We start from the raw sequence: 26077 nt of genomic DNA on the forward strand, positions 1-26077 counted from the left end.
GTTCTGTTACTGAGGAGCAGGGCAAATATTAGATTACTCACCTCTCCACAGAATGTCCATTGATGTTTGTGTACAGTAATGAAATGCAAAGCAATGTATGATATCATGTATACACTAGCTTGCTATAGAACACTTAACATCACCTAATTGTTTAATAATACAAAAAAAATTATCGTAGTTGTTTTTGTTGCACCGTTGTACTTTTCTTATAATGTATCTGTACCAGACACAAGTATAGCAATAACTTCTAACAGTGTCAAAAGAAACAAAAAACAAACAAACTCCACTATACCTCCATGTTCCTCCACTATACCTCCATCTTGGCATAAATGTGTTGTCAGAGGCTAATAGTTACAAATTGCTAGTACAACCAAGTGTTGCAAGTGTCATTTCCCATCTCATGAGAATGCAGGATAAGTTGACTCAGCCCCCGTTGTGCAAAATGACAATAGTTAAACGGCACAATATTTCATATTACTTTTAATGTAAACAGGAATAACTTTGCATTGAAACATCACCAGAAATCAGCAAATAATCTAAAAGCTTGAAGTAAAGTGTTTATTGAGTAGTAGAGCATCCTAAAGGCAAAAATAAAACTGAGCAGTAGTGGTTGGTGGTTTGCTGAGTGAAACTGAGAGTGCACGTGGGGTTATTGTACTTAAAAAGATGCAGTGTAGGTCAGGAAGTCCTTTCGGCTGTGTCCAGTCTGAACCATAAAAGCAGCTGCTTCCTACACCTTACTGTTGCTTTCATTGTTTTTCTTCTCCCTGTGAAAGCTCCAGAAGCTCAGTTTCTTCTTCTCTAACCTCCTTTTATCCAGTCAGAGCTAGACAGGCAGCAGCCTCCTCCATCTTCCTGTCACAATTTCTATTCCTACAACTGCTCCAAGACCAGAAGCCCTTCTTCTTCTTCTTCTTCTTCTTCTTCTTCCTCCTCTTCTCCTCTTTTTTAAAGTGGGCTCCTGAAAAGATAGTGTCAATAGCGTAGAAAAGGTTTCAGTCGTAGTCATCTGGACACAGTGTCCAGATGACTACGACTGAAACCTTTTCTACGATAGAACACTCCTGGACGAATGAGGGACTACACCGTCATAGTGTCAATAGGCTGCATTTTTTTTATTTCACTTCCAAAGGCTCATTCTGAAGCAATCTTAAACATGCTGTCAGAATTCAACAAGCCATTTTTCTAACACAAAATGACCAGGTGAAGCAACATACCTGAAGCTGATTTTTCTGCACTATCAGGAGATTTGATACTCTCAGCCTTGCCTGCCCTCTGTATCCATTTCTCCTGTTTCATGAGCCAAATCTCCTCTAGCTCCCTATTTTCTTTTTCCAGCTCCTGGGCTCTTTTCTCCCAGCCCTCTTCAGAACCAGCTCCTATCTGAAACTTTCCTCAAGACCGTCACATTTGTTTTCCCACTGCTTCTCGCTCTGATTCAGCTCTTCTTCCTTTACACTCAGGAGGGCCAAGGTCTGCAGATGTGCTTTTGTGCGAGCTTCCCTCTTTTTAGTGACCTGGCTGACCTCAGTCTCCTTTTCTTTCACTATCTGTTCAAGCTGGCTCACCTTCTTTTGCCAGCTGTCTTCCACTTCCTTTAGCTTGGTGGCCCACTTGACCTTGACATTTTTAAGGTCTTTTTCAAGTGCTGCTCTCATCCTATCGTTGTCCTCCTTCCAGGCAGCACTGAGCTTGTCGTTTTCCTCCATCAAAATGCGTACTCTGTTCGGAAGGCAGGTGATCTGATTTTCCTTCTTTTTCATGTCCTCTTCTGCCTTCTTGTTCTCTGTGTCAGAATCTTTCAAAACAGCTTTTAGCCTGTTGTTCTCTACCTTCTGCACACAGAGTGTTTCACAAGGGGAAATAATTTCTTCTTCTCTCTTTGACTTTCTTCCTGTATTCACATTGTTCTTGTTTGTTCTCTATAAGTGTTGTCCAACTTGCTCATATCCTTGTTTCTCTGTAAACTCATTTTCATTAACCAGTTTTCCTGTCCTCCTCCTTGCTGAGACCCTATCTGGGAAGGGCGCTGTTCTGCGCCTTTGGGCTGCATTTGCTGAGGCCAGCCTCAGGTCTTCTTCACTGAAAGGGAAGCCTTGTCTAAGTGTGTGCACACCTGAGCTGGGAGGCTCCTCTGCAGCTTGGCAGAAGTTTGGCTTTATTTGTGGGACAACATCACCCAACTGCACTCCTCCAGACATTCACATATGTGCATGTAGTGTTTAGCTAAGAATACAACCTTGTCCAAACACTCATTACACATCTTACATGATCTTGTATTGCCAACAGACTAAGGCTCAGTCCACCCACTGGAAACACATGGCCTTCAGCTATCAGAATAATTTAGTGAAAACCACTTGTGGCCATAAAATAAATTTGCAAATGTACAGAAGTGGGTCTTGGCTTTGTCCTAACAATTCTTGTTTTGTGTGATAGTGGCAACATCTTAAGTGCTGAGTGTGAAACAGTCGCTGCCATGATGTTGGTCCATTGTATTCACATACCGCTTGATGAAGGTTGGGTTCCTTAATATTGTGCTCTGATCACACATGATCACTGTCACTGCTCGCGTTAACTACCGTGTTCCAACTATGTTTAATTTGTTTAATCCAATATGTCTTTAATCTAGCCAAATTTGTCCGTTACTACGGGACACTACAGAACTCAAAACACATCACTTCCTCTGCCCTAAAGGAGTGTTTAGACAAGTTTTGTAAATTAGGCTGAAACACTGTAGTATTGTACTGAAAAGCAAAGTAGACATTTATATGGGGCACCAATATGAAAAAATCATTTCAAGTCAAATCTTGCTGATTCTACCGTTAACTAAACAAAGGGTTAACTACAGCAGTGTGATATCACAGAGATGAACATATGCCATTCACCTGATGAAGACTGAGGAAATGTAAACACAAGTGACAACCTCTTTAAAACCTCTCTCTGACTTAATCTGTCTGTGTGGCTCTCATTGCCCACCCGCCCTCTCACTATCACACACACACACACACACATACAGGTTGTCAGCTACATCCTCTGCCTGCCAGGTGTGAAGAGGGAGATGGCAGTCAGTAATTGGTGAGAAAGCACTTTGTCACTTTGCTGGATGGAGGATCCAATATGTTTGTAATATGTTGGAAGACAGAAAATAAAAATCATATCCATTCTTGTTACAGAAACCTGAAGGCAAAAGTGAAAAACGAAATGCAATGCCTTTTGTGACTGGCATTTTTAATATAATGTACTCTAATTTCAATCAAATACCAATCAACCCCATCTACAAATTACGAAGGATATTAATTTTATAATCTATTGAAATCATCTGAGATCTGCTAGAGACATTGCTTTTTATACATATTGCATAATAATTAAGAGATTCACAGGTTCAGGTAGTGCTAATTAGTAAAAACACAACATCAGGAAACACTGCACATATTTGCAGCCCTGAGGCTGTATTCACAAAGTGTCTTATTTTACCATTAGGAGTCCTCCTAAATGGCGCTAAAAGTTCCTAGCACAGTTTCCTCTTAAGAGCTTTTTACAAAGCTGCTGAGAGCAACTTTTACTGAGGGACTGAGATAAATCCCAAGATAAGAGAAGGAGCAGGGTTGGCCCTATCGATTGGTTGACAAGTGACTGGTCTGTTGCCAGTGAATGTGAAATAAACTTTTTATCAATACATAGGTGTGTGAAAAATTACAAAATTGGGTTAGATTAAATCAGATTAGATTATTCATTTATTAAAATGAATTAAATTAAATTAAAGATAGATTTAAAAAATACATATTAAATTAAAAAAAATATATTTCAAAATCAGTTAAATAGGATTATTTAAAAATTCAAGATTAAATTATGTTAAATTAAAAATAAATGAAATTACAAGTTGAATTAAATTAAATTAAATGTTGAATACAATAGTAAAAATCAATAAAATGTTTTGTTATTAAGTACATTTAAATTAAATTAAATAAAAATAAAATAATAATAAAAAAAATTTAATTAACAATTAAATTTAACTCAAAAATTATAAAAAATAAAATAAAACAATACAGACAATTTTAAATGAAGTAAAAAATTTAAAATTAGATTAAAATAGATAGATAAATAGATAGACAGACAAACAGACAGACAGACAGATAGATTGACACAATGAGGCACATTACCTGCAGCATTTGACAGGAGTCTTCTGGACTACCTCCAACTTCTCAGACTTAGGACCCACTTCTAACGCTAAAATGGTTTGTGAATTACTCTTAGACCAAAAGAGTTCTGTTAGTACTGACACGCCCCTTATTTTTAGGAATTTCTCCTAACTCAGCAAGTTAGGGGCTACTTTTAGATTTAGGATGTTTTGTGAATATGGCCCTTCATCTATTTTGTATCTTTGACAGTGTGTACATTATGTACCATGTGACTGAAATGTCAACAACGGTAAAATTATGTTTGCTTATGTAGCTATTATGTAGCTTTGTAATACCAACACTCATTCAATTTATAACAATATTATGTAGTTTGTTGCATCCTGCTAGTAGCTGGACAGCCTGTTTATGGAGTATTGAGTATCACCAAAATGCTAATATGGTTGTCTTGTTCTGTGTCTGTCAGAACCTCAGCAAAACTGCACTTACTGGTCATAAGAGTGACTGAGGACTGAGGTTTTAGCCAAAAATCTATGTTGTTTTCAACTAACACTCTTTCATATCCTTGCTTTCCTCTGTCTCTTCTCGATATGCCCCGCCCCCACTTCCCCCTCCATCTCTTCCTTTGACCCTGACCCTGATATTGACTGACTGCACCATCAAGGCCCTGAAACAGCAGAGCTCAACTTTTGTTATGTCAAAACCATCTGTATGTGTGTGACTGTGTGTGTTCGTCATACATTCTCTGAGGAGGTAATGAATCTCATGAGATGTGAGCCACACACACATGCTGCCGCCTCATCACCCAAGGTTCACTCCTGGGACCCTTCCATGTGTGTCATCCATGCAGTCTGCCTGGGGTGGGTTAGGAGGTGTCTCAAGAGAGGTATGACACACACACACACATACAAACACACAGACAGACAGACACACACACACACACACACACACACACACACACACACACACACACACACACACACACACTCACACACACAGACATACACACACACATATGGGCTCCCAGGAGTAATGGTTGGAGGAGACAAGGTGACACCATGTCTCTCTGATACCTGGTTTCTGTCAGAGCTTGGTGACAACTGGTCACCTCTGAGTGGACACACACGCACACACACACACACACTCACACACACACACAGACATACATCACATATATGTAAATACACATAGTAGAGCATGCACAAACATGTAGACTTTACACATCTGCCCACCCACACACATACAAACACATAAATGTGCAGATGAACTCAGGTATATGCACACATAAATGCAGGAATATGCACACAGAGGCCCACACATCCAGGCACGCAAATCCCACTGTTCACACATTCATTTCTGATTTAAGCCACTCTACAACCTTGCTTGGCAGATAGTCCCTGCAGTGACCATTCACCTATTGCAATGACAGAGAAAGTGGTGTCTCACATTGTGACACTTTCCACATGAAGGTCATGTGCCAAATGTCTCCTACTTTAATATGCATGTGCCACATGAAGTGTGTAGTGCTGTTAACTCTCTGAATGACAGCGAGAGTATTACTCCTTTGTCAGCAGCCTGAGCCTTTTTCACCCTGCTACAGCCTGTTCATTATGTCCCTGTGTCACTCTTTTAGGATCAAAACTTAAATAAAAGATTTCTCAGTTCTACATACATTAACTTGCATGACATTGTAATTGAGAAAAAAGTGTAATTACAGGTAATTGTGCTGATAACTTTTCAATCCAATATGACTCACATATACTGGAGTTGGACACAATATCATTAACACTCATACAAACTAATGCAACACAATTTGCGAAACTTGCAATAAGTTGCAAATCTGTATAAAGCTAATATTGTTTTTTTTATGAAAGTATGTCTTAGAAAATGAAGGTAATTATGGATAATTTAACATACCATTTTCTTTGGAACATTTGAGTATCCTAAATATTAGTAATTGTGTGCATATGTGCTGTACATAGCTGTATTGAATACATCGCTATGGCACTCAGGTTCCATCTCTTTATATAGAGACAGAAATATAGATTATATCTACAAAGTTATTCATGTTGCTATGCAACCAGTACATTTTTGGGCAATAAAATTATGCTGCGAGAAATGAAAACTAATTAACTAAACACTATTAATGTACTGACATATTGATGCTGAAAATATGTTCCAGGCTTTTAGAAAAATATAGTCATTACAGTAAATATTCCACAGTGCCTTTGCACATATTCTCTCAAAGTAAAGAATCAATTCAACTGATATGATATGACCTCATACCATTGTGCAAATATAAGAAATATTTTAAAATGCAGTGGTATTGGGTTGTCACACATTTACCTGCTGAATATATATGTGTGTGTATGTGTGTATATATGTGTATTCCACTTTATTAGTACCTTGGTAGTTTAGCCCTGCCTGTATTTGCTCTCCCCCACAGAAACAACCTTGAAATGCGACAGATGTTCAAATTCACCTTGCTGAACTTGACAAATCAAAGCTAGACCACTAATAATGAGCTCTTGCCAGTTGAGAAAGAGTGGAGATTGTGGGGGTAAAATAAGTATACACACACACACACACACACACACACACACACACACACACACACACACACTATTAAACACACACCACCAATCATTAATAGCTAAGCTAGGGTCATACTTTGCAGCTGCTCTTTCTGGATAAGATAAGACTTGACTTGACTACTGAGTGTGTGTGTGTGTGTTCTTGTGTCTGCATCTTTGTCTGTATCTGTGCCTGAAAACACCTGTTCAAACAAAGCTTTAGAAATACGACTGAATAAATACATTTCATATATACAGTAACCAGCCATCTGTCCGTTACAGGGTTGTAAAGACTGTCTTGTGAACACTGACTTTAATGACAGTAAAAATATAATAAATCAAAGAGCTTCATTCTATGTAGGCCTACTGTAGTTTAGTGATACTGAGGGCCCTGTTGTCATGTGGGGGCATAATGTTTTCATGAATTAGAGGGTTCTAATTGGCTGTGCCTGTTTGGAGTTTTGGCGATTCACTGCTTGCCACAGTGGGAGAAGAGGCACAGTAGGGGGTTGTCCAATGGTCCATTGCAATTTTGGTGTCAGTATTTTGCATCCACCCGGTCAACAGTCTACCTGCTTTTTTTTTTTAGATGGAGTTGCATCCACATCCATCTCTCCAAAATCAATCACATGAGCCCCTTTTATTCCTATTTTGCTCATATGTTTCACTTTCAATATAGTGTCCTCAACCAGAAGACACCTCTAATTGCACAGAAGCAAATTTTTAAAATTCCAATTATGGCAGTCATGCCATGAAGGCAGAGTAAAGACTTTTGATTCTCACCAGTATCTCTAGTCTACCACAGCCTTCATATTTGAATGCCCTCTCTTTCCGCTGATTAAATCCCTTTACAGCCACTGAAGGAAACAGGTATGTGGTTCAACTGCAGTCTATAATTTGAGTGGCATGCATTGTCAAAGTGTGATTATGCACACCAGATACACTGGTCATCTTGATTAAGGCACAACCAACATCAAGCTGTTGCAAAGTAACCATACAGATTTCTGTTTATGTGCACATCAAAATGGTAGGTTACTGTATATCTTGGTATTCTACACAGTCTGCCAGTTTATGGAGTGAAAATTTTCAGGAGTGTCAGAGATGGTAACGTGCTTGGAATGCATGTGCACACAGAGTTCATTCAGTTCCATGAAAAATCCTGAAACAAATAAAACTTTTCTTTACATCACTGACACCCATTAAGACGGGCCTTTCCCACCAATACACTCTCTGTATTCTCAGTACCACAACAATGGGTTAGCAGGGGCAACCACTGCATGCGTCTATTTCTTTGTAACGGGTCTGACCAAGGTAGCGTCTGAAGCATCGCGTTTTCTATTGCAATAGAGGTCAGCCTGTGACTATGATGAACAGCATGATGCGATAGAGCAGAAACATAATTGTTAAAATAACTGTGTTGGGTTTTTCTTTAGGCCGTATAATATCTTATCATATCTTGAAAGCAGTTTTTTTCATTAAACTGTTTAAAAAAATCTTTCTTGCATTGCTGTCTTTAGTTCTTATATTTTACTTATGTCTGAATATAACCCTTTGTTTTTAGTAATGCATTTTAATAAGTTGACTTGTTCAGGTCAACATCTTTTGTAATAGATCAGCAAGTTCTCACAGGCTAAACTCGAAGCAGGGTTTGTGTCAGCTGGTCAATATATAGCTCCATCAATATTTAATATGGGAAGATTTTAAGTTTTCATGAAACTGACTAGATGTGCTCTGAGTGGGTGGCTGACCATATGGTGTCAGTGTTCCGAATAACAGATGACCTCAGATCAGATTTATCTTGAGAAGGAGATGGGTAGGGAAAAGAAAGAGAGATGGGGGTGCTTTGGCAACACTGTTCATTTAACATTCATGCCAATAAAACAAACTGAGCTAAACTGAAGAGAGAGGGAGAGAGAGCAGTGAGAGACAGAATGAAAAGGCAGAGACAGAGGACAGAATGAGAGACGGGTGAGAAGAGAGTGTACAGACAGAAAGAAGAGGGAAAATAGTGAGAGAGAACAGAGAAGGAGTGTATGGAAAGCCAAGTGTACCATAAACATCTGAGAAATGTAGTGTACCATCCAACAGACACGTTACAAAAACGCCTGCCGAGGGTGCAATGAACCCCTCGGCAGGCTACAAATGTCACCTGCTAAGGCAACAGTTGTAGCCTCGCCAAGGGGTCCATTGTAGCCTCACTGAGGTACAAAGAAGTAAGTGCCCAATGTGGGACTTGAACCCTCATCTTTAGCAGCAAAGCTTAGTGTTCTAGCATCAAGCTATTCACAGTGTTATGTCTGTGTACCTACAATTGCTGTCTCAGCAGGCTACAATTGTCGCCTCATAGATGCATGGATTACAGAGGACTCAATCAGATCACCGTCAAAAATAAATATCCACTGCCACTCATTAACTCCGCCTTTGAACCTCTTCAAGAAAATACTGGCATTATCAAATAGTTGTTCTTTCTCCCTGTAGTCATTGTTGCTGTGTGGCGCACAGCTGTTTTTTATAATCGGCTATGAGATTTGTTTTCAGCAAGAAAAGACTTCGACTAATGTTAGGTCAACACTAACATTAGCTAATGTCAACTTTTACTGTAGCTGCCTGTCCAATGTCAAGCGCTGTGAGTTTTAATAGCATCCCTACTATGTACTGTACTGTACTCTTTGATTGGATTCAAATGTAAATATTTACCTTATGTCTTATAGTGTAAGGATGATTGAAATGTCATTTTACGCTAAGTGTTGCAATATAGGCCTCTATAATTATTAAATGATGGGGGAAAAAAGGTTACCTAAAGCTAGCTAGTCATATCCTAAGATTACCATAGATCATGTTACATGAAACACCACCGCACAAAATAACCTAAATCTATAGCTAATGTATGTTGCTAAATGAATTCATTACTTTATCACGATAGATTCATCACTTGATATGACTAAGTCTGTCCGAGTCTCACTCCACTCGACCATGAAATATGCAGGTTGTGCAACAAACTGGCAACCACTGGAATGGAATAGAATGGAAGGGGGGAGGGGGAGTGCGTCACCTAGTGGCTGGATGTTATCAACGCTATCGATAGCACCTTTAATGATTTGTTTGAACTAACTCTTTGTACGTAGCATAGTAATTTAGTTGTACAGTGTAGTATAGTGCATGTGTGTGTGTTTAGAATATATATAGTGTTGTGTTTTCTTACATGTTGATACTTACATTGTAAACCTTGTACAACTTTGGCAGACGTGAACTTAATTATGGTTATTCTAATAAAGCTAATTTGAATTTGTGAGAAGTAGTTAGTAAAGTGAAGTTCGGGTGAGAGGGGAAAGAATAGAGAGAGTGTGAGAAAGAGAGAGCAAGGACAGACAAGAAGGTGGTGGTGGGGGGTGGGGGTGGGGGTGGGACACCCAAAAGAACACCTGTTGAGATTAGGGTTGGCACGCGACCCACTCCAACTCGCGTGGCAGCTGCACCTCACTGGAACAATGGCAGTAAAAGAGAGAGACAGAGAAAGCGAGAGTAAAGTTTGAATGCACTACTTATCCTTTCAGGTCGTGTGTGTGTGTGTCTGTGTGTGTGTGTGGCATACTAATGTGTGCACTGAGAGAGGGGGGGGGACAGAGAGAAAGAAAGAGAGACAGAAGTGTGAGCAGCCAAGAAAATTCAAGTGTATTCAAGTTAACTATGAAGCCAAAATTAGGTGAAAGGTCTTATTTATCTTTGGGTTGTAGAATAAGTAGAATAGAATAGAACAGAGGACACCTGCTCAAGGTACTGAATAAGGTGTTAGCTTAAAAAGGCCGCCAGCTGTAACTCCAGGTGCACTGAGTTCCCAAGAGTTTGTTGGAGGAGAGAAAAAGATGTACTGTACTGTATTTGAAAATTTTAGAGTGATTTAAATCAACAGGGATTTACAGTGTGTGTGGGGTCATTGTTATTGAGTTTATACTGACATTAACACATTTGGATGTTTTTGCTTTAAATTTGTACAGTAGTACTTTTTGAACCTTAGTGTATGATTGAAAGTACGCTTTCCTGAAGTCCAGTTCTATCAACGCAAAGCCGCTTCTATAGCACAGGCTTACATGCTATAACATTTTCCCGCAGTTCCTTATTAAAATGGCCATGAAGAGCAGTGTGAGTTTATGAGTTAACATTCTTATTTCCATTGCAGTTCTGCTCCATGAACACACAAATTGGAGCCCAATTACTCATTGCTTTACTTGGATGCACTGCAGATATGAGGCCATATTGAATATAATTGTATCCAGTGAAATGCATCCAGTAATGTTGGTGACTGTACTTTCATACTAATTTCCCAGTGGTGATCCAAGTCACCTCTGACTTTTCTTCTATTTAGATACACAACACCTGACCATCTCTCTCTCTCTCTCTCTCTCTCTCTCTCTCTCTCTCTCTCTCTTTTACACACACACACACACACACCCTACTTTAATTTCATATTTTGATGGAATATTCTTGTGGAGAAACGTGCTCTCTTGGAAGCTGAAATCATTACAGTGGTGACTGATTTAAAACTGAGTTGATTTTTATCAACTTCAAAGTGCTTTAATTTCCCTTTATTTCACTGCCTGTTTTACCATACCACAGTCATAACATTCATACTTTACTCTAACACGCACACACACACACACACACACACACACACTGCACAAGGATGCCGCTATATCGCACAGAGACATTATGTAATTCACCCCTGGTAACTGTTCTGGATGCTGGGTCCACTCTTTGTCACCCTCCCTAAATTCTCTGCAACACAGCCGAGTCCTCTCCGGCTCTGCGACGCCATCTAGCGACCATCCAACACCGTTCTATAGCCTATACCTACTGTGTGTCTGCTTATATCCTTCCTCATTTCATGTTTTTTTTTTGGCTCGTTACTGATTTAAAGGTCTACTCATTATTTTTCTGGGGAAACTGGATGCGCCCAGAGGAAACAAATAACTGCTGTCTACTATAAAAAGGTGTGTTATTATTACCAAAAGCAAAAAGTATAGAAAATACACATAATAATTTGTATTGGCAATGATTATGGCTACTCGGATAGTGTAAAGTTGACGTTTCAGGTTAACAGGGTTGCGATTTTACATATGCCTATCATAAAACTGACAAAAAGGGAAACAATGTTCCATAGGTAATACAGCGCATGCTTTCATTGTTAATTCTGACCATCATTTATTTTACACACAACGTCTATCTTATTTTGTACTGAATTTGGATATAATTTCCTCCGTGCGTAAAAGGGATACCGCGTGCACAAAAGCGCAATGCCATGCTTTTTTTCTGTCACCCGGTCTTGTTTGTGTCAGAGGTGTGCGGATGTGTCCTCGCACAGGCAGTTTGCACACACCGCCGCCTGAGTCTTTGCCTCCCTTGCTTTTCTCTGTCTGATGTGCTGGAGAGGGTTGGTTCGATGTGTGTTATGTGACAAAAGACCGCCCAACCCCGCCTCAGAGAGAACGAGAGGGCAGAGCATATACAGCTTGGCTTGGAGTCTTTTCTCACACCAGCTTAACGATCATAATGTGTCCAAGAGACATTTCCCTGTTTGTGAAGAGCTCAGTAAGAGAAGCTCAACTATTGAACGTGGTCTTGTTTGACAGCGTGTCAATAATGGTCAGCGACCACCTGTAGGCAAACAAGCATTAATTAAAAACAATGATCAATTATATCAGTCTCTTTTCTATAAGTGATCACATTTTAAAATATACAGCACATCACATAAACATCATATTGTGTCAGCCTTAAAAGGCGGACCTTTAAGGTTTTACTTTCCAATTCAACATCTTCCTAGGCTAGATTGTAAACATTAGGTAATGCATAACTACATCAGCTGCATTGCGCTGGCAAGTGTTATGGCTCCAGATTCTCCCAGTTCAGTGTTATAGGTGCGCGCCATTCATAACACCAAAACAGTCTGTACCAGTGGAAAGGGAGATTAATATTACAGGGTATGTTTCTTTTATTCAGTAGGCTATTACCCAGGCAACACAGTGGTAGAAATTATACTGTGATAAAGTTTCCATATGCTAAAGCATACTTAGCTTCCCATATAGCTATATGTTAATGGATTACACATGGGTTGGTGGTAGAGAGTAGAAAAGGGGGTTCCATAACACAAGCCAGTGTCTCTTTAAAAAAAATGTAAGTTTCTTGTTGTATTCTGGAATGAGGTCAGACACGAGGCTCCTCATTGCACGCGCTGATTATTATTAGATTCAATTTTCGACCAATCAGCGCCGAGGGGGGCGTGAGTTTGGCACAGAAGCAGGGTAGCGACAGCGTACGATTGGTGGATTTTTATCGCCGTTGTATCTCCGGGAAGGGATAAATGCAAGCAAGGGGGCCGGGACTGGAGGGCTGCTTGAAACTCGACTGCAGGTCTGCCGATGGAAGTCGGACAGTGTAACTCGCTCTAGCGTTCTTTTTTTCCCTCCCCAGCATGCATGGCTTTTGTTTCTAGGAGAGGGGACAGAGCTGATGCAGAGAAAAGCACTTACCTTACACACTGTACTTGGGAGCCCTTTGTAAGCGCCCGGGTGCTCAGTGTGGCACTCAGTCTGCGCTCTGCAGCTGTATAGACTATGTTCAGTCACCCCACGGCTGAATTAATTTTATAACAGAAGGAAGAGACTGAGAGAGACTGGGTATCCAGTGGAGAGTGGGCTGTTCTGTACGTGCTGTTTTAACACCTACAGAACCTGGAAATTAAACTTTTTTTTTGGTAACACACATCTAGCCTTTTTAAGGCTACACTGGACTGAACTGTTGTCGAGTTTAGGCTATTGCACATCTCAGGAGTGAATTATTTCTTGCGCTTTTTTTTCTCGGCTCAAACTGCGAAGAGGGGGAGAAAAGAGCTGAGTTTGCTTTAAAGTGAATCGGAGGACCAAGGAGAGAGGGAGAGAGAAAGAGCAAGTACTCCGCTCTCCCTCTGTGTGTCTAACTGGGCAACATGGTACAGAAAATGAGCCACACAGAGAGCACCGCCGAGGCGCTGTCCTTTTTCGCCGGGGATTCGAGCTCCGACTCCGGGGCGTGCATGGATCTGGACCCGGCCGCCTCGCCTCTCTCCCCGGGCTCCACAGCTTCATCGACTGCCGGGGACAAGCTGGGAGACAACCCGGCATGGTGTAAAACTCCCAGCGGCCACATCAAGAGACCCATGAATGCGTTCATGGTGTGGTCACAGATAGAGAGGAGGAAGATCATGGAGCAGTCTCCGGACATGCACAACGCTGAGATCTCCAAGAGGCTGGGGAAGCGGTGGAAGCTGCTCAGAGACAGCGACAAGATCCCCTTCATCAGAGAGGCGGAGCGGCTCAGGCTCAAGCACATGGCGGACTATCCCGACTACAAGTACCGGCCGAGGAAGAAGGTAAAATCAAGCGCCTCCAAGCCTGGCAGTAACGGAGACAAGGGAGAGAAACTCAACAGTAGCTCTAACAACACCAGCACTAAGACATCCTCATCTTCGAGGAAGAATGGATCCAAATCACCCAGCAGCAGCAAACCCCACAAATCACTTTTCGGGAGCAGCAGCAGTAGCACCAAAGCATCACCGTTTGCCTCTGAGCACCCATCAGAGCACCATCACAACTCTCTCTACAAGTCGAAATCAGTCTCCTCAGCAGCCAAGCAGATACCGGATGGCAAGAAACCCAAGCGGGTGTACGTCTTCGGGAGCAGCGGGGCCAGCTTGAGCGTCAGCCCCGCATCCTCCGTTGTGGTCCCGGCTAGCCCGACGCTCAGCAGCTCGGCGGACTCCAGCGACCCTCTCAGCCTGTATGAGGACGCGGCCAGCGGCAGGGAGGACGGAGCCGACTCCCCCGGCAGCAGCGGCAGCCTGGGCGGGTCTTCGGAGCGCCACGGCGGGCACACATACAGCAGTCGGCGTGCTTCCTCGCCTACTCCCTCCGGCTCTCATTCCTCCGCCTCGTCCCACTCGTCCTCTTCCTCGGAGGATGAAGAGTTTGAGGACGACTTGCTCGACATTAACCCGAGCCCCAGCTTTGATAGCATGTCGTTGGGGAGCTTCGGCTCCTCGGTGCTGGACAGGGACTTGGATTTGAACTTTGAGTCCGGCTCCGGGGGCTCGCACTTCGAGTTCCCCGACTACTGCACGCCCGAAGTCAGCGAGATGATCTCCGGGGACTGGCTGGAGTCCACCATCTCCAACCTGGTGTTCACGTACTGAGCGAGCAAAAGGCAAAACGCGACAGGTAGCCTAATGTCCTGCAAGCAAAACTATGACCACAAACAGAAACGGGAGTTCCTGGTGCAGTGGGCTTAAAAGTTTGTGTTATAACTACACCAGAGTAAAAACCCACTGAAACTAGCCCTCGTCCATATAGGCAAGAGCTACAAATCCTTGGAAAGGTAAACTTTAAAGCGAATAACTTGCTTTTTGTAGCCTACTTTTCTTTGGATGCGAGGACTGGGGACTTGCTTCAACCACAGTAGTGGAGGGAGTGCAAACAAGAGAAGGAGAGACTGACTGGGTTTCCTGACAGTGAAACGCTCAGTCCTGAACTGTTTTTTGAACTGAACAACTTAACTGTGATTGATTTTGCACGTTATGCGGTCCGCCGTTCACTTAATCAATGTTGTTGCTGATTTAAAAAAAAGGGACATTTCACAACTTTTTACCAATCGCCAAGTGAACTTCACCACTAAAAAGGTACAGAAATAGGACTGTCGTGCGACATTTTTATTGTGGTGTGACACCGAGAGGGATTTTTAATGAAACCGAGGTGGGTTGATGTTTTTTAAAAGTCGAATATTTTCTCAAAAGCAAAAAACATGTTAAGCATGATAGCCTACTTTGTTCCTATCTTGTGCTGAGATTTTCTGTGAGACTGTCGAGCAGTTTGAAATTTAGTATTAGGGTTATTTAAATGGATAGGTGGCGCTCGCTTTCGGTTCTTCTCTTTAAAAAAAAAGGACATTGAAATAATCACCAGCTGTTGTAAATTTTCAGACTTCAGGATTCAAACGCAACTTCAAATCTGTGCTGAACTTTATACACGTGTTCTCTTCGATTCAGGACCAAAATTCTTTCATTTCAGATGATAGATATAGAGAAATCCTCACCGATTTTTTTCATCCTCTGAGCTTTGTTTTGTACATGTATTCAGATGCCATTTTATATGGGATGTTGTATTTATATACTGGGCCAAGCATTTTTGACTTGATCATTTTTTTATTTCTTGTATACATGATCTAGTCCTGTTTTTTTTCCTACACGGTTGTTTGTCAGTATGTCTGTGTCTGTCACATTTCCTTCTCAGGCGAAGGGCTAGAGTTTTAAAAACACACAACTTTTGATTTCATTTTATATTTAAATGTACACACTTTTTTGGACACTTAAAAGAGAGGAAACAGTTTGATTATTTTCTCAGTGTATTTTTGTACAAATCTATATAAAAATGGGGGAGTCAACAATCGGTGTGTGTAGCCTACTACAGCTGTGTTGGATTTCCTAATTTTTAGTACCCCGGCAGGCTGGCTTTTACGCTGCCTTCAAGTGCTCATGGTAAACTCGTACTTATTTTTTGGTTGCCTGTTCAAAAGCATTTCTAAGACAGCTAGCAAAACAGACCTTATATCACTGTGGTGCCTATTGTTTGATTTTAGAAATTAAAGGCACCAAGCTACTTTTTACTTAAGTGACAGAGCAGAGGAGATAATATGAATCAGGTGTGTAATTGGTGTTTTAATTGATTAATTTTAACACTTTACCAGCAAATACTTACAAAACGTCTTTAATGTCCAATCCCAGAACATCCCCTATTGTCAGTACAGGCATGAGATACTTAACCACCCACTTACAATGATGCAAATACGATTTTTCCGACAGCACTTGAAAGCAGCACCAGTCTTTGTATCAGCCTACCTTCTACGTTTACAGTGCCAGTCTGCAGGCTCCTTAAAGACACAGGAATGCATTATTTCTAGAGGCTTTTCCTGTGGACCATGTGGGTTTAACAGCGTCACTATCTTAAGCACCCACTTGCTTTTGCATTTCCCGTCAGATATCTTGCCTATGACAACAAATAAGGAGATTGTAGCTTTAAATTTGACTTATTTCTTGATGTTTTCATTAATTGATGTCAAATTTGCCAATCAACCACTGGATTGAACAGGCTATCAATACAGCAAGCAAACAACAAGGATGATAACATCAAGCATATTCAAATTTCTGACTTGAGTTCCGCAACACCTACTTGTACTGCGTTTCTCATTGTATTTGAATATATAATCTTTTCTACTTGTCGGCTAACTATTAGCTAATAATTGTTTTAGTATCTTTATGGCATGGTGAATAGCATTTGTATTTCAGATTCAGGTTATTAGCTGTTGTGTTTTTCAGAAAAAATGAAAAAATGAGGAAAAATGATGAAACGTGAACTCGATCTTTGTATATTTGACTGTATCATAAAGCAAAAAGATTGTGTGTTTATGTACGTTGTTGCTATTGAGCACAGGCACTGTCTAGAACTGCTATCTTTTACACATCCTTACTTACATTTAAGGTGGTCAGTTCAGGACTTTTTTATATATATATGAAAGCATTTTTAAATATATTGACTTTATTTTTCATCCATCCTGTGCAATATGCTGTGTAGAATTATCATTTATTGTCTCTAATCATGCCATAAACAAAGGAACCACCCTTTTTTTGAGACTCAGAGAAAGGGGGGAAACTCATGCCAGCTAAATTGTGTCCATTCACTGCCTGTCAGATTGTTGATATAAACTTGTGTACAGAACTTTTTCAAGGAAGGAAATAAATATCAGCTGGAACTGAAATTCTACAACTCTTTTCTTGATTCTTGAACTTTCTATCTGTCTGTGACTGTCAACAGTAGGCAAAAAGTGATACCTTGGTGTACACAATGTTAGATTCCATAAATAAGAAAGAAATGGCTAATATCAGCTCCAAATTATCATTACCAACTTTGTGCATTGTTTAGCATGTCATTGCCTTCCAAAAAGATACAAAAGGAGAATAAGAATTCAAAGCAAGAACACACAGGACCATCAAAGCTATTCACTCAGCTTACCACTTCACCTGCTTTTTAGTAGCTGTTCCATTTTTTTATGGCAACAATGACAATGACAATAGCAAACATCACTAATAAGTTATTTATACAGAAAAGGACTTTTTTGTCTCTCAAAGTTTCCCATTAAGTGAGTATTGTCCATGTCTGCACATTGGTCTTAAGATGTTTTTGTACACAACACAACAATGTCTTCTACACTGAGTGTAAATGCCCACAGATGGTCTACCGAGCTTTTGGAAAGCTCATCACTGAGCTATGAAAAAGCACACTTTTATTCCCAGTACCAGTACAGTAGACAGGACTGACTTGACTGAAACAGTCGTATAGCAGGTTCCCCCCGACTTGGGATGGTCTTGATTCTGTAAAGCCTTTGGGAAGCTTACAATGCCACTGTGCAGACAGAAATATGAGTCTATATAAATATATACTTATATTGACTCAGACAGAGCAAATCTATAGGATTATTTTAACCCTATTGTGACACATATTTCAAAATGTATCTTAGTAGGGTAGTGTTAATCTGAGACCTGGATGTCCCACACTGATGATTATATGGCCATATGACATGACATAGCTTAAAAATGACTGAATGTACACAGCCAAAATAGATGAAAGATAGATAGAAACAGCCATGCAACATTGATTAGTGGCTTAAAGGGTTAAGAATCAAATGCATTATGCATAACGTAAAAACATTTTACTGTATGAAAGCAAATAGTTCAGTGTCACTTGCAGTCAACAGAATACAATCCCAACAACACTGAAGCACATTAATTAACCTATACCTCAGATCTTTTGGTTTGAAGTATCTTCAGAAATCAACAAAACAAATGACCAAATTATTAGTTTATAAATCCACACAAATCTTAACAAGCATAAAACATCATAATGAATAACAATGGTTGCATGGACAGATAAATGTTTCACCCCAGATATTTTACAAAACAATCACTGTTAAAAAAGATGATGCACTAGAGAATGTCTGCTGATAAAATAAATATGTACTGCCTGCATCTTTTGTCACATCCCCACCTGGATAGTCAATACTCATGGACTCATCTAAAGCCAAGAATCCAACATGAAAAGCTGACCTATGCTGACCAGATGAGGCTTCACAGCAGGGGGCTACTATTAACACATCTTTACATTGTACATGTAGTGTATCCATTCACCTAGACGTCTTATTACACAGACTATGAAGTGATGGAGGTGAGCTGTTTTACCACCATCCCATGACTAACAGCACTGTGTCATTACTAATGTGCTTCCTGAAGAATAAAATGTTGCCCATTTACATCATTAATAAAAGCCGCATACATACTAGTGTCACCTTAATTGGCTGAATGATAAGGGATAGCTGTAATAAAGGCTGTTTCTTGGAGAATACACAGTTATCAGTTCAAAAGGTAAATCTTCATGAGCTTCACCCTAGGCAAACTGATGTCCTATTCTGTTTTTCTTTATTCTGTTGTGCTGTATGCTGGCTATCTGGTGTTCAGACAGTCATGATTTCCCTTCCCCCTCTCCCAGACAGACCCTTATTGTGGGGGAAGGGCTGGTTTAGCAGCAGTCAGCCAAGGGCCCTCCAGCATAGCTGACAAGCATGTCTGTCTGTCTACGATATGTGCTTGTCTGCGCGTGAATGTGCATGCGGTCTATGCATAAAATTAAACCACATGACATGGGTATCCCTGCAGTAGGACCAGACCCTGTATGTCTACCTCACACATCAACAAACGTATCTCTTTTTTTAAATTGTTGTTCCTTGTCTTCCGTCAGGCTCAGTAGTATAAAAGAACAAACTATGTAACAATGTCACATCCTTCATTTTGATATTTTCAAGGAATCTTCAGCATGCAGAATGAACCCTGCAGTTTGCATTTGTTGTCCTTGAAGCAATACCATAGCACTATTCTAGTCTATTGCATAATAGCTTAATTAGTTGTGTGAGCCATTATGTGTGGTATAAAAACAGTGGTTATTTCACTTCATAGTGCAATGCATTTTTTAATGTTGTAATTGGATGCAAAATGACTTTAAGATAGCAAGATTTTAAGCAGGTGCTTTTATAGAGTTTTAATTATTTCTACTACACTATATAATGTATGTAGCAAGCCATTTCAGGCCGTTCATTATTCTGTGTATCTGTCACACCTATAGTACAGTATGTAGCCAAATTCCTCTTCAGCATCATTTAAATGAACACTCTTGTGCATGTTGAATTAATTTAATTGTCTGTGTGTAATGAGTAGGTATAAGTAACAAGACGTTTAGTATGTATTTCATAAAAATGTAATGCCAAATCAGGTTCACTTTATTTACCATGCACATTATGTATATTGTATATTATGTACAGGAATTAGCCTTGGTGTCATGAGTTCGGATTCACAGTAATAGGATGGCAGGAGAGGAGATAAAGATACAAAACAGACAGCACATATAATTGTCCGTATTTTATATAGTATGTTCAACATTCAGTAGCTACGTGCAAAAAGCAGCACTGTTACTATGTTTGCAGCTGTAAAGGGAATACAGTGAGTGTGCACTAGTGCATTAATCCATAACTGATTTTATGAAGCTGCTATAATTAAGACCTTGCAGCATCACACCAATATGCAGATATATGCATTTTATTAGAGCTTAATTGGCTCTATGTAACTACTGACTTTACACTGAATGCAAACACTCTCTTTTTTTCAGCTGGCAGTCATATGCATTTTGTAATACCCAGTGTATATTACTTATTACTTAACACCCTGATGACAAATATGTATCATGCGAAGAGATAATATCTTCAATGTGTGGTATAATCTTGAAAATTTCAATTTCTTGAAAAGCACTTCTCTCTGTATGTGTATGTGTGTGTTAAGCTCCTCTAAGCTGTATGTAGCCTGTTTAGTGTGCAGTCTCATGCCTGGCTCAGCTGACTCCTCAGTGGGAGATATGCAGGCAGCAGCCAGGGCAGAGCAGAGCGGAGCAGAACAGGCTGACTGCTGGAGTCAGTGGCCCAGTAAAACCACAGCAGGGAGGATAAGAGCTCTGCCGGAGGGTGGGTGAGAGAGGTATGACTGTATCTCGATGTCTGCCTGTCTGTATATGTAGCTGTTCTACGCTCAGCCCAGAGGGAGTGGATGGTGTAGTGGTGGTGATGATGGTGGGGATATGAATGTTTCACCCCTCTCCCTGTTATAGGCATTTAAAAAAAATAAGTTATTTTCTATTTCTTTCTTTGCATTAACACCACATATTTGTGTTGTTTTCAATTCACACAGGTTTCCCTGTGAGCAGTAGTGTTCCTTTTTCATTATTTATTTCTATCTGTCTGGCATATCAATGGAGGACGCAGTGGTGGTGGTGTCTGTTATCTTTAGTTTTCTAGTCTCTACCTGACTGGCTCTGTCTATGCATGTGAGATATTCCCATAGGTTTGCATTGACGCAAACAGGAACATCATGCACACTGCAACGCACAGACAAGTTCCTGTTTGTTTGTCTGGTTTGTTTTCAGGACCCAGCTAGTCATGGGTGAGAGTGGTACTTCCTGTGTGTCTGCCAAGAGATGGAAGAACTACCTGTCTGTCTGTTGGAAGCAAGTGCAATATAACAGGCAGGGCCACACAGACTACATTTCTATCTGTCTGGTTAATTTCTTTCTCCGGGGCATGAAAATATTACAGTCAGTTGTGACTTCTTCTCTGTCTCTGCTTCTCTCCCTTGTCTACTCTACTTTACTCCCTCCCTCCCTTGCCAACAAACCAATGCTAAATGCCACCACCACTGACTCCAACACCAAAAGCATCTTGTGTTACTTTCACATCTTGTGTTACTATAGAGCTGGAAATGATCTTGCTTAAAGCTAATGCACAGTGTTTGTCTGAAAAAAACACTGCTGTGTATGAAAGTAGTTTGACCACATACATACAGAACTCTGACAGGGGTTCTGTCTCACTTTTTGATACAAAAACCTAAAGAACCTTACCTATTGTCCTCAGTTTAATCAAATTTTAGGATGTAATCACGTTTATGTTTGTAATTAGCAGCAGGTGTTAATAACAGACTGGACTGATAATTAAAACCAAGTAACAATGCAAGTCTAGTTTATAAAACTACCAAATTTGCATGCATATGGATTTAAACAATGATAGATAGATATATATAATCAAATTAAGGGAATACAATTAAGTAATTAAACAATAGTAGTGTTTATTACCAATATAGTCCTGTTACATGTGAAACCATAAAAAGGTGAAAAGCTGATTTTTCTAACTTCACAGGCCTACATTGACTCCAAATAATGCTTTTCAGTTTGAGAGGTTTCACCTTGTAGCAGCAGAGCTGCTCCTTGTCATTATTTATATTTATCTGCATTACAAAAAAATGAGACCTTTTTTCTTTTGTCTCTGCCTTTGTTCCCCTGCTGCTGCTGTCCAGACACAATGGTAGTCTCCAGGCATGCATGCAGCAAAGTTTTTGTCAGCCAGGCCATGCTATGTGTACACAAACAGTGAGAAAAAAGACAAGAAAGAAAAAGAGAGAAATTATGAAGCTAAGAGTGTTTAGTGTGACAGTTTTCAGTGTTGCTTTTAGGGAGAGAGAGAGAGAGAGAGAGAGAGAGAGAGAGAGAGAGAGAGAGAGAGAGAGTTCTCAAAGGGGAAAACCTGCAAGATGCTGGCGGGTGGCAAACAAAGAGGCGCAAGTAAGTAAACAAATAGATGGCAGACAAATAAAATGTTCAAAAATAATTTATTAAAATTAATTAGAATAAGATAAATAAATATTTCATGACAGTTAGACAGGTAGATTACTTAATTGATTGATTGGGGAAAACTAAATAAACTGATTAAGTGAAGTTGGTGAGCTTAAATAAATAAATAAAATCTTAAACCAAACAATCCCTTTTAGTAATCACACATATCTACTGTTGTGTGCATAGTTGTTTGACTTTGAGAGGGCGGGACTCTTTGGAGAGCGAAATGAACTAGGCGCGGCCAAAAGGAGCCCCATCCATCTATCACACGTGTAGACAAAGGGGGACTCCACAACACAAAGCTAGATGTGCCCTCTCAAACTTTTTCCACGACGCACGGCGACGCGCACAGAGCAAACCACCCACAGGTGAGTTGTCTACTGCATTTGCTTGCACCCCTGGAGCGATTTTCGAATTTATTTCCAGTTAAAAGTTGCTGCTGTAGTTGGTGCGTCAGCGCTCAAACTTGAGCACAAAGCAGGAGAGGGAGAGAGACATAGAGAAACAGAGGCAGCGAGGAGAGAGAAAGCGAGAGGAGCGGTCCCCTTTTCCTTTGTCTGATGCGGGGCGCTTTGAGGAGAGAACTTGAGGGGATGCTCAGGCACGCATCTTCATAACGCTCAATAATACTCAACATATGATACTTAGAATTCATTGACAGCAAGCTTTAGTGGAGGTGAGATGGAGGTTGTACTGCTGCCCATTTTTTTGTCTCTTGGGGATGTTGCGACGCACAAGACAAAGCAAAGCAACTGCTTGTCAGAAGTTTGCGGAGAAAAGGACCTTTTACGCACGCCGGAAAAAAGACAAAGTAAAAAGTATTAGTTCATAAATAGTTTGCAAATAGTTTTTTCCTCGTGCAGTAGTTTTATGACAGTGGTGTTCGTGGTCTTGCGAAGTTGCCAGTGCACTGTGGGAATTCAGAACAATACAATCAGGTGTAAAGTCTCTAAGAAACAAAACAGTGACACCGAATTAAACTTGTTGCACGAATAAGGAATAATGTTTGGAGGCAAAAAGATGTATACAAAACAAGTTCGTCTCGAAAATCACTAAGAAACTTGTTATAGTTTATTGGATACAGAGCAACAGGTATAAGTCGCTGCAGCTTCTTTGTTACAGTAAAGGCTCCTTTGTTCTCAGTCCATACAAAGAAAACCAGCAGAAAGGAGCGCAAATTCAAAATCAAACAACTTTTTTTGAACGCTTAAAATGGTTTTCACCGGATGAAAAATATTTTGAATTTAGTTGTTTTATCTCCAAAGTGTTGAATGAGCTTTTATTCCGCCTTTTCTTTTAAATATGTAAAACCCGCCGGATCATATCAAAATAAACAGTTACTAACTTGAGATTTATTAGAAAGTTTCACATTAATTTTTATTAGGTGTCTAAAAAATAGCAAATATATTTTACACGATTTTTAAAAACTTTCTTCATCATGTGAAGGTGTGGCCAAACAACTTGTTTGAATTTGCTGCATTCCATTGTACAGTAGCCCTACCCTTAAACTTTATATTTGGCAACAAAGAAGACAATTTGTGCTTTCAGGGTTGATTTCTTATATGAAACAAAGGGAGTTTTGCATTCTTTGAAATATTATGTGAAATAATGTGTTTTTTTTGCTAAGTTGGTTTTTCCAAGTTTTTCAAGTTATTTCAAACTCATACAGCTCATACCAACTTTCATACAGCCTAACATATTAACATATTAGTGTTAGTTAGTTAAATATATCATTGATCATATAATGTTTAATTTCATTTTCTTCTTTTATTTTACCAGTTTTAAGCAATGAGCTAATTTGTTGCATTGACATAAAGTTTTAACTGCACTGCTTTCAATCTTTTTTTCCTGATTCCTCTGGGATCTGTCCTTAGGTGGATTTTAACAGCAGATTAACCAGCAAAGCGTTTTCTCCTGTGGGAGGTTAAGGAAATAAAAATATGTGGAAATCACATGGAAGATGTACAGAGGCACCTATCAAGCGGCTTTTAAGACGCAGAGGAGGATTAAGAGACTGTGCAGTTTTCTTTTGGAGAAGGTGAAGACTCATCTCATAAGGATTTTAACTTCAGCAGCAGCAGTGCCAAGCGGGATGCGTTTTAGGCACACTTGGAAATCTAATACTCATGGAGACACTTTGAGGATTATAAAAAATGTTTAGTAGCCTATGTCTCTCCACAAGACACGTCCCACACATCCCAAAGTCACTGGGATAGCAGGATATTGCATTTATGATCCTCCTCGGCCCTCTGCATGGGTAGGTGATATTACTTTGTACTGGGATGTGGCACTTATTCAACCCCTTGTTTGTAGGGCTGTCTTGTTGCTTGCTTGGAAGCAGAACTGACCAGTAGACATGCCCCCCCCCCCCAACACACACACACACCACCCCCATTTATTTCCCAATATCAGTTAAATTTTGGCAGAGGCTGTGTTACCCCTATACTATTCGAGCATGGCTATTATTGGTACACTTATCATACCTTATGTGGGATCAAAGTTAATTTAATTACAAGCAAAAATCAAGATAAATATGATAAAAGTTTATTTTTGTTTTTAAAAAATCAACATCAAATAATTTTTCATCTAACCTGTGGTACTTTGGAGATAACCATAATGTGAATATGTCATTCACTAGCTTTTGTCAGTCACTAGTCATTGCTGCCCAGAAATGAAGTAAATATAAGAAGTTTGGACGACCAGTGGGAATTAAATATTTAGTTTTATAGATACAGAATAGCCATAGCCTGGGTTTTTTTTGTAAACACTTGCCATATACTTGAACACACAGTTAGAAACACATTTGGCCAATAAAGTGCCTAAAGTGCCTCATGAACATGGACAATTTTCAAACTTTTAGGCGCTACATGACCACTAGCCTATTTACTGCAAATGTATAGTATAATTAAATTGTCAATAAATTGAATGTTGGCAGCTAATGATAGATCAAATGCATATTTCTTGATAATCTATACCAGTATACACCACTACTTTATCTTTTAATTAATGACAAGATTGCATGCATTTCCTGGCTGATCAGATATTGTATGCAACCTCACTGTGTCATATGCAAAGTTTTACTTTCAGCAGACTTGACTTATCCAGTGCAGTCCATTTGGCCTAATTCATTTGTTCACAATCAGTTCTTCTGTGTTACATTTGGTTTGAGATGTTCTGCGATGTCAGTGTTCGATGTACAAATGTACCGCATTTGCGTGAATTGCCATGTGATCTGTGGTGTAGTCGCTAGCTTGTTTAGTGGACACCAGCCAGAGAAATGTTTCCTCAAATCCTTTAGTTCACTGAGGGGGCAGAACAAGAGAGAGGGAGCTCCTGATTCTGATTTGTATTGTGCCTGTTTTTATGCAGCAGTTAATTTAGGCCAGCCTGTTAAATCTTGGAAAAAGTAATAAAAGATGCAAGCAGCCGTCTTAACCTATGCTTCTACTATATATGAGTGTGAGGGAGAGAGAGAGAGCGAGCAAGACTCACTCCTTATCAATGATGTCATTGAGAGCCAATGAGAGCATGC

At 40.0% G+C, this 26077-nt stretch overlaps 1 protein-coding gene across 1 annotated transcript; it reads left to right on the top strand.

The window, feature by feature from the left end:
* Window positions 1-13078: 13078 nt before the first annotated feature.
* On the top strand, window positions 13079-17545 carry sox4b (SRY-box transcription factor 4b). Its single transcript, XM_044206939.1, has 2 exons — window positions 13079-14941; window positions 14975-17545. The coding sequence occupies exon 1, from the start codon at window positions 13689-13691 to the stop codon at window positions 14928-14930; it is 1242 nt and encodes a 413-aa protein (XP_044062874.1). The 5' UTR covers window positions 13079-13688; the 3' UTR covers window positions 14931-14941; window positions 14975-17545.
* Window positions 17546-26077: the final 8532 nt, after the last annotated feature.

This window comes from Siniperca chuatsi, linkage group LG9 (assembly GCF_020085105.1).
Source record: "Siniperca chuatsi isolate FFG_IHB_CAS linkage group LG9, ASM2008510v1, whole genome shotgun sequence".
Taxonomy (NCBI): Eukaryota; Metazoa; Chordata; class Actinopteri; order Centrarchiformes; family Sinipercidae; genus Siniperca; species Siniperca chuatsi.

What these genes read in the sequence shown, in the direction of transcription:
- sox4b (XM_044206939.1), top strand. Translation starts at nt 13,689, where the DNA reads ATGGTACAGAAAATGAGCCACACAGAGAGCACCGCCGAGGCGCTGTCC.